General features: G+C 36.4%; 1 protein-coding gene across 1 annotated transcript in view; it reads left to right on the top strand.

The window, feature by feature from the left end:
- LOC106882793 (uncharacterized) overlaps positions 1-12,500 on the top strand; it is a 239,017-nt gene that overhangs the window by 226,318 nt on the left and 199 nt on the right. The window contains exon 2 of the mRNA XM_014933575.3: positions 12,244-12,500. This exon is cut by the window's right edge and continues 199 nt beyond it. Coding sequence (XP_014789061.1) covers positions 12,244-12,446 — 203 coding nt within the window. The 3' untranslated portion in view covers positions 12,447-12,500. The remainder of the gene's footprint in view (positions 1-12,243) is intronic.

Below are 12,500 nucleotides of genomic sequence, written 5' to 3'. Positions count from 1 at the left end.
AGTCTTTCGGTACCAAAAACACTACGTAAAACATTAATGAAAAATATGGCCCCCGTTTTAAAATAGATCCTAACTATCTACTTGGTGTTTGTAAGAATGGAGAGGTTAAAAGTAAACTGAAGTCATCCATATCTTCGAGTAAATTAAATTATGTTAACGGTTACTCAAAGGTCATTCGCACTGTATTATGCGAAAGTACATTGGTATTCGTGCAGGCATCTCGAGAGTCTCTTTTACTCTTTTACTTGTTTCAGTCATTTGACTGCGGCCATGCTGGAGCACCGCCTTTAGTCGAGCAAATCGACCACAGGACTTATTCTTTGGAAGCCTGGTACTTATTCTATCGGTCACTTAGGCCGAACCGCTAAGTTACGGGGACGTAAACACACCACCATCGGTTGTCAAACGATGGTGGGGGGACAAACACAGGCACATATACATATACATACTTACATATATATATATATATATATATATATATATATATATATATATATATATATATATATATATATATATATATAAATACTTATACATGCATATATATATAAATTCAGATGAGTGGTACAACAAGGCACCAATATTTACTTGTTGTACCACTCATCTGAATTCATATATATATATATATATATATATATATATATATATATATATATATATATATATATACATATATATATATATATATATATATATATATATATATATACCCTTATAGGGCTTTATTTTGCTGGAAATTAATACATTTGTATTGAAATATTTTTCTTTGATATATATATATATATATATATATATATGCGACGAGCTTCTTTCAGTTTCCGTCTACAAAATCCACTCACACGGCTTTGGTCAATCCGTGGCTATAGTAGAAGACACTTGCCCATGATACCACGCAGTGGGACTGATCCCAGAACCATGAGGCTGGTAGGCAAGCTAGCTACCTACCACAAAATCAATTTATATAAATTTTATCAGTCTTTCTCTGGCGTTATTTGCTGAAATATTTGACTAAAGAATGATTTCCTCGTTTTCTTTTTTTTTAATGGCTATTATTTTGGTTTCTAAATATATATCGACCACATTACAATCTTCTTTCTATTTCTCGTTATTCTGATATTTACACACACACGTGGTTTTCGTAATTGCTTTTTTGTTTGTGCTGTGTCTCAGCTACGATTCTTTTGATTTCGCATTTTGCAAAACGTCAGTATTTTCTCTTAAAATTTCTGTGTCTACTTGTTTCAGTCAATTGACTGCAGCCATGCTGGAGCACCGCAGTCAATAACTTTACACAAACTAATCTACCCCAGTACTTATTGTAGTTTGGATCCCCAAACTTCTGCCCTTTCCAATGCTAGGTCTCTTACTAATTCGTTCAAATCTTCTGGTTACACCAGCCTGGCTCATTTTTCTTAGAATCCACTACGTTCTCTTCGTCGATAGGAGAGTCAGGGGGTTCATCTTACGACGTATCAGGATTTTCAACTGAAGCACGTGAGAGGGGAACTGGGACAGGATTCTCGAAGTCATGTGGGACCGGTTTTAGAGCCAACTTACAATCTACATAAACAATTTTTGCTTCGGTCTTCTTTGAGAAACCACTAATATTAATCATGCACAAGTAACAAACAGAGACATGATTGAATGGCTCATGTCATACCACTGGTACAGCAAAAGGCATTCCCTTCCGTTTTCCATTCAGCTACTGTGTAAGCCCTGAGTAACACACGGTGCAGCATATATGAGGTGCCCACCTCTTGTTTTAGTCCCCAACTTTACACTCGAAATAATATTTATAGGCAATTTTTAATTTGGTGGCAATGTTCCTCTGCTGGTCACGCGGAGCAAATTTTCCACAGACATAACAAAAGTTGTCTGGTAGAGTCACACAGCATCTCCTATTTGTGATCTAACACAATGGAAACAGTTACAACAGTAGGCAGCGCAAATGACACTGAGAGTTACCAAGAACAAACTAATGTATTTGCCATTGCACAAAACACGTCAGCGCCATCTATTGCTAAACTAAATAATGAACTTTCTCATCGTTTGTTTTATTGCTGTTATTTCTTTAATTTTGAATTAAGGCCGCTTTAATTTTAGCAAATTTTATAATACGGCCTATATCTGACCGAAAGTATAGTTATAGTCTTGCGCATGTGCATAACTCAAACTCCTGACGTGCTAGAACAATTCTGAGAGCGGGTTCGGAATCAGCATCCTCGATTTAGTCTGAAACACCTGTTTTTACCCCAATCTTTGTTGTCTAGTGTTATAGTAGAAGACACATTCCGAAGGTGCCACGCAGTCGTACTCAGCACGAAACCATGAGATCGAGAAACAAGCTTCACTCCACGCAGTTACGTCTGCGCCTATAAATATTTATTTCTCAAACCTAAACAATGTCCATTTTCACGTTTGTTTTTCTACCTCGTAGCATTTTCTTGTCTTGTCTCTTCGATGCCTCAATTTCAAGCTTCGTTTTCGCATCACTTAATATTACTGTGTAATTTACAGGTTGTATTACTTTTATCGTTTATCAGTAATGTTTTAGTTCTTTGTTCATGATGCTAGTTCTCTGAAAGCAAGTATCGGTACGGTGTCCACCAACTAAATTATACCTCAATCTACTAAACACACATACTCTTCACTATTGCATACTACAGAGAACGAAAACCCTTCTTACTTCTTGCGAACTTCAAAAGATGATAATTATCTTCGGTAGTTATCAGAAAATGGAATATATATAAGGAAAGAAAAAGTCGAAATCAAACCTATCATTTCTGTCGGGATTTTCCAAAATCGCATATACAATAAAAGCTATGGCAAAATATTTAGCAAAATATCCTGACCATTATAATATTTAGCAAAATATCCTGACCATTATAACTTCGTAATATATAATCTTCTGATTTTAATGCATAATAATAGGTTTTTAATATAAAATATACCTCTATACAAGCATACATATATATATATATATATATATATATATATATATATATATATATATATATATATAAAGAGAGAGAGAGAGAGGGGGGTGTATACAATATTTTTGCATACACACATACATATATATATATATATGTAACACTTGTAAGCACACATACACACAGGAACACACACAAACATACACGCACACACATGTGTGAATTGTGTGTGTGTGTGTGTAAAACCACATTTTTTGTAACATATTGAAGTTTGGACTGGCATAACATTTACCCCCACCCACCCAACACTGGATGGGTTATCTGTGTTTTCACTGACCACTCTAAAACCTTCAGAAATTTTCAGAGAATCTCCATTAAACTCTCCAGATCTGGTTTCATACTTGCATCTTCCATTGAGAGCATCAATTATAGTTAATATTGACAAATATTTGAGGACATAAAATTCTAAATTGAGCTCCCGTGGAGATATCATATTATTTTATTAAGCTTCAGGCTTTAACCTATCTTGGTCTCTTGCCAACATAGATTAAGTTCAACATTTAGATAGCCATGGCATGTGGTCAGCGTCGTAGCGAGAAAGTTAGTCATTGTCCACAGTTTGGTTTGTTACTGAATAACAGATTGTGGCAAGAAGTGTTATTGGAATCTGTTCAAATGTTTCCTTATTTCTATTCCAGCATAATTTTGCTCTTAGCAAACAAACAGATTATTCCAAGATGAGACAGGTGTGGTTGTAGGAAAAACAATTTAATTCCTGGCGCCAAAAGAGAACATCTTCCCTTATACTTAATTCACTTCGAATTACAACTAACTCACCTTGTCTACTTTACTTTGACTAGACAGTTGATACCAGCTTTACGTATTGCTGTTTTAAGATCATTGTTTCTAGTTTATTTAGGTATTTTTTATTATTTCCATTTACAAGTCGTAAATCTTCACGTTTATCTGAAATAATTCCAAATCTCTCTAGCTTCTGCCTGCAAATTGACTGATAAAAAGAATCGCTCTGAAACCTTAATTAATTTAAATTTTCAATTTAGATTCAAAAGAGACTATAACTAAGAAAGATAAAAGAAACAATAAAAATAAAGACGAAATGACAGATGAAAAAAATACAAAATACGAAGACATTATTAGTCATGCGAAGCTTTTTAACAGCATAAAATCTCGTTATCCACTACGGCATAACATTCAGTCTTAATGTCCTGCATTTTAGATACGACATGAATGATTCTTAAATATTTATACCGATAGTGTTCTAGCTGTCAGTTGTTGGTGGGAACATATGTCATGAGAAGATTCTGTATTCTTCAATTGCAAAGAAAAATCCACATTAATAAGGAGAGACGGCGGGAAACAGATTAAGAATAAGAGAATAAAATCAAGAAGAATGAAAGATCAACAAAATATTCTCCAGTTACTGCAAATTATAGTAGTGATTATAGATGTATACGCACATACATACAGATTACACACACACACACATATATATATATATATATATATATATATATATATATATACATATGTCTGTTTGTGTATGCATGTGTGTGTGTGTGTTTGTGCTTGTCTGTGTATCTGTGTGTGCACATATGGTTTCACCAGAGGCGATAAATTATAGGACTCATTAAAAAAGTAGAGTATTTCTTTAATATGTTATGACTGAAAGGCTCCAGTACGTGTGTATGTGTGTATAGTATACACAGAAACACAGCTAGCAGAATCGTTAGCACGCCGGGCGAAAAGCCGAGCGGTATTTCGTCTGCCTTTACGATCTGAGTTCAAATTCCGCCGAGGTCAACTTGCCTTTCATCCTTTCGGGGTCGATTAAATAAGTACCAGTTACGCACTGGGAGTCAAAGGATTTCCTCTATCTACATAATATCGAGGTCTCATTCATTCTTTTGTTGTCATATTATTATTATTAACGTATATATATATATATATATATGTGTGTGTGTGTGTGTGTGTGTGTGTGTGTGTGTGTGGTCTAAATTACAGAGTATACAGATACGACCTACTTAAGATACTAATAGTTTCATGCATTGGAGATGCGAGTCTAGGCAGGTTTTCATAGCAATCATTGTGTCTCCAACTAACTTAGATGTAATAATAATACTACTACTAATAATAATAATAATAATAATAATAAACAAACCTTATTCAGGGCTCCACCTGCAAGGTCATTCGGTGTTTACCTTGATATGAAATCACCGTGTCGTGCACATATGGTTGTGATGCATGTGCTTGGCGTACCCTTATCACACAGGTAGTCATGATGGGTATATTGGGCTTCTTATATTTGAACACCAGTGTCACTTTGATTGCATGCACTGCTCTCTCACCCAGTAATAATAAAAATAATTGTAATTATAATTATATATGTATATATGTATGTATATATGTATGTATATATGACAGACTCCCCGTTGTTAGACTACGTATGAGGTTTCGACAATTTTTTACCGAACAACCGCACAGATGGTTATTTGTAGAGATCAAATGTTTGTGTAGACATAAGCTCGCTCCCTCCATCCGATCGATATTACATGTACAGGTGCAATTGGTGCCACATGTCACATGTCGAAATGATTGCAGAGCAACGTGGAATGAAGTGCTTTGCTCAATAACACAATGCAACACCAGGTCTGGGAATCGAACCCACGATCTCGCAATCGTGTTTGCAACAACTTAACCACCAAGCGATGCGTGTAAACACACGTACGTACGTGTATGGTAGAAGTGAACTCGTGACCGATCAAGACCACTTCCTAAACTCAGTAAGTTTATGGAAATATTCTGAGAGTCCAAGAAGTTCATGTGCGTGAATTGCTTTCCAGTGGATAAAATGTTACACAGAATTGAACCCACTTTTCAGTGCAACCAGCTCTAAAACGAACGGCCGAACAAAGGATGAAACAAAGAGATATCAACTGCACTTCGTTTTTTTTTTATAGGAGTTTGTCATCTCTTAGTAGGAATACCTAATGAGAACTAGATGTTCTTCATTCTTAGTACTTCACGTGCTACTTCACCCATAGCTGTGACTCTGATAGGGTAAGTATTTCGGGTCAGAGAAGACCTGCGACCAACAGTGGCTAAGAGATGGTTCCACACTTCTAAAAAGCCTGGAACTCCGGTACCAGTGCACCGCTAGTCGAGAAGCTGTTCACGCTATTCTCCTCGGCGCACAGAGTCTTTCTCAGGCTAACATTACCCACACCCTCAACTTACCCACTATAGAAATCTTGGATTGTTTTCACATTGCCCGCATTTCCCATCTGGCCTAGTGTTATGATCCTGTAAAATCTTAACTCGTGTTTGAGACTCGGTCAAGGAATGAGTTGCCAAACGACATGCAACACTAAAGACATCCACACAAGTTCGCTAATTTACTTCATTTTCACTGTCACGTATGGACTGGCCTAAATAATGTGTGTACGTGTGCATGTATTTGTGTATGTGTGTATAGTCGATTGTACGCATACGCGCATGTAAGTGTGAGCGAGAGCACTGACGAATATGTGAAAAGTGAATAGGCGTGGTACATCTCACACATCTCTTTCTCAATCTCTTTCTCTTTCTTTTTCCACACTTCTCTCTTTCTCCCCATCCCACCTCGCTCTCTCTCTACTACTACTACTACTACTACTACTACTACTACGTGTCGTAAATATCACTGAATATAGAGCATATATGTTAAAACACACGCACACATATATGCACACTGACGTAATACGTACATGTACATAAACGGACGCCTCACATGTCCATACGCTGAGACGTACTTATCTTTTGCATTCCAACAAAGACGTCATTGTGAAAAGTATCGAGCTAATTTGACATTTAAACATCTGTTGTTTACTTTTAACAATGTCTAAATGTGTTTACTTTTTTAAAATAGCAATGTTCCATGTTTAATGTTTTCTCTTGATGTTTTGTGCTCCAGTTATTGAATCAGTGTTGCTTTTGTTTTTCTTTGTTTCTTTTGATGTTATTTTTACCTTTAATCATTATTTTCTCTTATGTATGACTTCATTAGTTTGTGTTAGATGTTGCAGTATTTTCTTCATTTCTGTTTATTTCTATTTTGCCAATTGCCACCCAACCACCTGCCTGCATCTCACACCACCCGGTATTTCAAGCTATTATCCTTAAATATTCCCGCACTCATTCACTGTCTCTCCTTAATTCCATGTCATTCGTTCCTCAAGTCAGCCCCTTCCCTAAGTCATTCTATGACCGATTATCTACCAATTCTTTCTCTTATTATTCTCAGCTTTATTTTCTATCCATCCTCGTTCGTTTCTTCCATGGTTTTTAGTAAAATAAATAAGTAAATCAAAAGTCTGGGTCTTTTCTTTCTGTTTCGTTTGAACTTGTCAAACTGAAACTACTGTCCCAAAGCTAGATTTGAACTTACTGTATGCATCCTGTTGATTTACTTTCTTTAATACAATATCTGATAACACGTGGAGGCGCAAGGGCTCAGTGGTTAGGGGCAGCAGACACGCGGTCGTAGCATCGCGGTCTCAATTCCCAGACCAGACGTTGTGAGTGTTTATTGAGCGAAAACGCCTGAAGCTCTACCACAACTTTCTCTCACTCTTTCTTCACAACTCTCTCTTACTCTTTCTCCCTGTTTCTGTTGTACCTGTTTCATTCTTTGGCTTGAAAGTATAGAGAGACTTAAAGAATTCCAAGTACTTATAAATGGACTTGACGTAAACATTCAATTCACGATGGAATATAGCCATCAACAACTTCCCTTCCTCGACATCCTCATTAAGAAATCTAACAACGTAATAGAAACAGATATATATTATAAGTCCACAAACTCCAAGCAATATCTACCGTTCAACTCAGGCGACCCCAGACACACGAGAATGAATATCCCCTTCAACCTAGCAAATAGGATTTGTTCATTGTTTTTAATGCAAACACCAGAGACACACGATTACATAAACTAAAGGATACACTCATCACCAGGAACTACCCACCTTCACTAATTGACATATGCTTTCAACGTGCCCTTCAACTCAACATCTAGGAACCCAAATTAAAGAAGGATTTACAACCAAAAGCCCTACCATACATCTCCACACACAACTCTCTCAACAATGAAGCCTTCGACACCATCTTCCAAAAGGGACCACAGAATGAATGTAATCCACCAAACGCACACCATCATAAAAAGCAAGAGACAGCCCAAATCTATGAAAAGTCTCCTAACAAAAGCCCGAATACGCTCAACAACAACACAGAAGGCGTTAGTAAAAAAATGCAGTAGACCCAACTGTGGGATATGTGTCAATTTGAGGGATCAGAGTTCTCCTTCAAACAGGGACAACGTTTCACAGTGAAAAGCAGCTTCACATGTGCTTCGGAGAACCTGATATACGCACTAACCTGCTCTGGGTGTCAAGAGCAATACATAGGCCAAACAAAAAGTCTACGTAAAAGAATGGCTCTGCACAAATCCCAGATCAAAATCCCCAAAACAGAAAAATAGTATTCAACCAACACATCGACATTTGCGCCACTAACAAAAATCCAAGCTTCAGAAATTTTCCCCTCTACCAATTCAGGGACGATACAACCTGTAGCCAACGAATTAGTAAAGAGACGCTTTATTACAAAATACAGACCCCTCTTGAACGCATCTGCAACAAATGACATATCCACCACGGCCTTAGAATAACACAAACACACACACAAATATTAAAAATCATACACTCAAGAGATTCCCAAGAATTCATTAACAAACAGTCCCAATCACTGCTATAATCCATAACGAGCAACTTTTAGGTCACTTGACCATTTAACATCCTACTACTATCATACCTATTTCTTTACTGCCCACAAGGGACTACACACAGAGGGGACAAACAAGGACAGACAAACGGATTAAGTCGATTACATCGACCCCAGTGCGTAACTGGTACTTAATTTATCGACCCCGAAAGGATGAAAGGCAAAGTCGACCTCGGCGGAATTTGAACTCAGAACGTCACAGCAGACGAAATACCGCTAAGCCTTTCGCCCGACGTGCTAACGATTCTGCCAGCTCGCCGCCCTATTGCCAGCTCGCCGCCCTACTACTATCATACCACCTGCATTCCTTTCTTATTCTCCCTTCTCTTTCTCCTTCTTCTTCTTCGTCTTCTTCCTCTCCGCCACAGCCTTCCTAAATTTACCACTACTGCTGTTTAGAATAACTCCTACGCAAATTTTATAAACAATACATTCAAAAGAGACATCTCAAGAATTTAATCACTACTACCATCCACAACCAGTCACTTTCAGGGCACGTGACCATTTAACATCCTACTACTATCATGGCACTCCCGCATTCTTCTTCTTCTCCTCCTCCTCCTTTCTTCTTCTTCTTCTTCTTCTTCTTCTTCTTCTTCTTCTTCTTCCTCTTCTTCTTCTTCTTCTTCCCTACACAGAATTCACAACTACCTCGAACCTACAAGAGTAAACAAGGGAAACCGAGACAGGCAGAAACAAGGAAAATACCCCTTGTATTTGAATACTATGCAAATATTCTTTTAAAAAACATTTCTTTTAATTTTTCCAAAATTTAATTGTTTTCCATACTTACAGTTGAAAAAGTCTCAATGACTGAAACCGGTACCGAAATTTATTTTTTTATTTTATAAAATTATTTTAGCATTTTCTACCTTGACTATTTTTCTATATATATCAACTCGTGTGTTCCTCTTCAACCTTACACACACACACACACATATATATATATATATATATATATATATATATATATATATATATATATATATATTATACAAAAGCTGCTCTCAGTGTGTGTGTGTGTGTGTATATATATATATATATATATATATACACGTATATATACACACAAATACATACAGGACGGTCTTCTTTCAGTTTCCGTCACCCAAATTCACTCCCAAGGCTCTAATCGGCACGCGGTTATAGTAGAAGACACTAATCCAAGGTGGTACGCAGTAGGACTGAACCTGGAAACATGCGGTTGGGAAGTAAACAAGTTACCACGCAGCCTGACATGCACCTCGCTACATTATTTTCATTATATTTATCATGTTGGCGTCCACATTCACTATAATGTTATGATGCCAGGTAAATATTGAGTGAAAAATAAAGAATAATATAATTCATATGGTGTAGTGGTTAAGAGCGCAGGCTACTTACTAACCCCAAGATTCCGAGTTCGATTCCAAGCAGTGACCTGAATAATAATAATAATAATAATAATAATAACAATGATAATAACAATAATAATAACAATAACAACAATAATAATAACAATAACAATAATAACAACAACGACAACAACAACAATAATAATAATAATAATAATAATAATACTGATAATAATAATAATAATAATAATAATAATAATAATAATAATATACAGAAAATTGCACTACTGAACAATAATAATAATAATAATAATAATAATTCTAGCACTTAGGACTAAACGGTACATCTAGCTCTTCGTTATGCTAAGATTCAGATGTTCCGATGAAATATTGCATAATGTATAGTGTAGTGTAATGTGAATCAATCTAGATATATCAGTGACATTCATTTTAAAGTTGCTATCTCATTTGGTATGATCGGTAGACTTTTATGGCAACGTGACGTCTCGATTTTTCCCAATAGATATAGGCAACATTATAAGAAACATAACGACAGTTTACGAGAGTAGCGTAGAAATTTATTTGGCAATTCTTCTTTTTATCTGTTTTACTTAGATGTTCTGATTTCACCCTTGCTGCCTTCCTGAGTTGCGAAATTAGTATTAATTAAGTTCAGCGGTTGATTTCATTGGTCATATTGTCTATCAAAAACGTGGAATTATGTCTGCAGGCCTGGGTTTTGCGCAGGCGGGGATGTGTGGTAAAAAGCTTGTTTCCCAGCAACGTGGTTCCAGGTTCAGTTCCACCGCGTGGCACCTTGGGTAAGTATCTTCCACTATAGCGTCGGACCGAACAAACACTTATGAGTGGATTTGGTAGACGGAAACTGAAAGAATCCCATCGTATACGCATGTGTGTGTGTGCATGTGTGTGTGTGTGCGCTTGCGTGTGTGTGTGTGTGTGTGTGTGTGTGTGTGTGTGTGTGTGTATGTGTGTGTGTGTGTGTCTGTGTTTCTCCTCCAACCATCGCTTGGTAACCGGTCTTGGTATAATTTTAAGTCTCCATAACTTGACGGTTCGTCAAAAGCTTCCGATAGAATAAGCACTGGGGTTGATTCGTTTGACTAAAATTCTTTAAGAGGTGCCCCAGCATGGACGTTGTCTAACGAATGAAGCACTTAAATGAAAAAGGATCTTTAATCAGGTTTCTTCTCTGCATATGGCGTACTGGTTAAGAGCGCGGGCTACTAACCCCAAGATTCCCGACTTCGATTCTAGGCAGTGACCTGAATAATAATAATAATAATAATAATAATAATAATAATAATAATAATAATAATAATAATAATAATAATAATAATAAACAGAAAACGAGAAAGCAACCATACTCTGGGATATGCCAATACACACAGATAGAGAAATTAAGGCAAATAGACCAGATATAGTTGTCAAAGATCATGAAGGAAAAAAATGCCTTCTAATTGATGTTTCAATACCAGCAGATGACAACGTTTCTCTAAAAGAAATGGAAAAACTTTCAAAATACAAAGACCTGGAAATAGAGATAACTCGAATGTGGAATCTAAAAACAGAAACAATTCCTATCATAGTAGGTGCCTTAGGTATAATAAAAAAATATTCAGACAAATACATAACAAAAACACCAGGACTTACAAATATATATAACATACAGAAAATTGCACTACTGGGTACTGCACACATTCTACGCAAAACACTTTCAATACAGTAAACATAAGAGCACCACAGCAAACCACAGCACATACCCAAGGCGCACAGAGCTGCGCTCGGTAGTGAAGTGAAAGCACGTTATAAAAATAAAACTACTGAATAATAATAATAATAATAATAATGACATCGAAAAATATCTTAGGAATGAGAACCCAGGTTCGAAATTTCCCCAAAACACCTGATGAAGGCTGGCGGGTATATCAGCCGAAACGTTGTGTTAACAACAAACAAGATGAGGACAAATATCCGTCAAATGTAAATAATGTACATAATTCCTCATCTCTTAAATATAGAATAGTTTCTTCTCTGTTAATTTTTAAGGAATGCATAAAATTCTACAAATCTTTGGCTAATGAAATGTGTTTTAATATTCTGTTTTTCTATATTTTCAGAAATGACACGCCAGGAGATGATTGAAGAGAATACGTTATACTCGGAGCAAATCAAGAATTATCGTCGCAAAGTGTCGATTCTGTCTGATTTGATCCAGCAGCTTGAGGACTCCTATGAAGAATCTAAGAGATACGCCATGATGCAGCGCTATCGTCTACTGAAAATGATGATAAAGTCAGTTATATACGATAAACTGATTTGACCGGAAGTGGTGTAAGAATATGGAGGTCTGAAGGACGGTATACATTTAAGTAAA

The sequence above is a fragment of the Octopus bimaculoides genome, chromosome 5, assembly GCF_046866305.1.
Source record: "Octopus bimaculoides isolate indiv1 chromosome 5, ASM4686630v1, whole genome shotgun sequence".
Classification (NCBI taxonomy): domain Eukaryota; kingdom Metazoa; phylum Mollusca; class Cephalopoda; order Octopoda; family Octopodidae; genus Octopus; species Octopus bimaculoides.
This window is presented reverse-complemented; position numbering and strand designations above follow the sequence as displayed.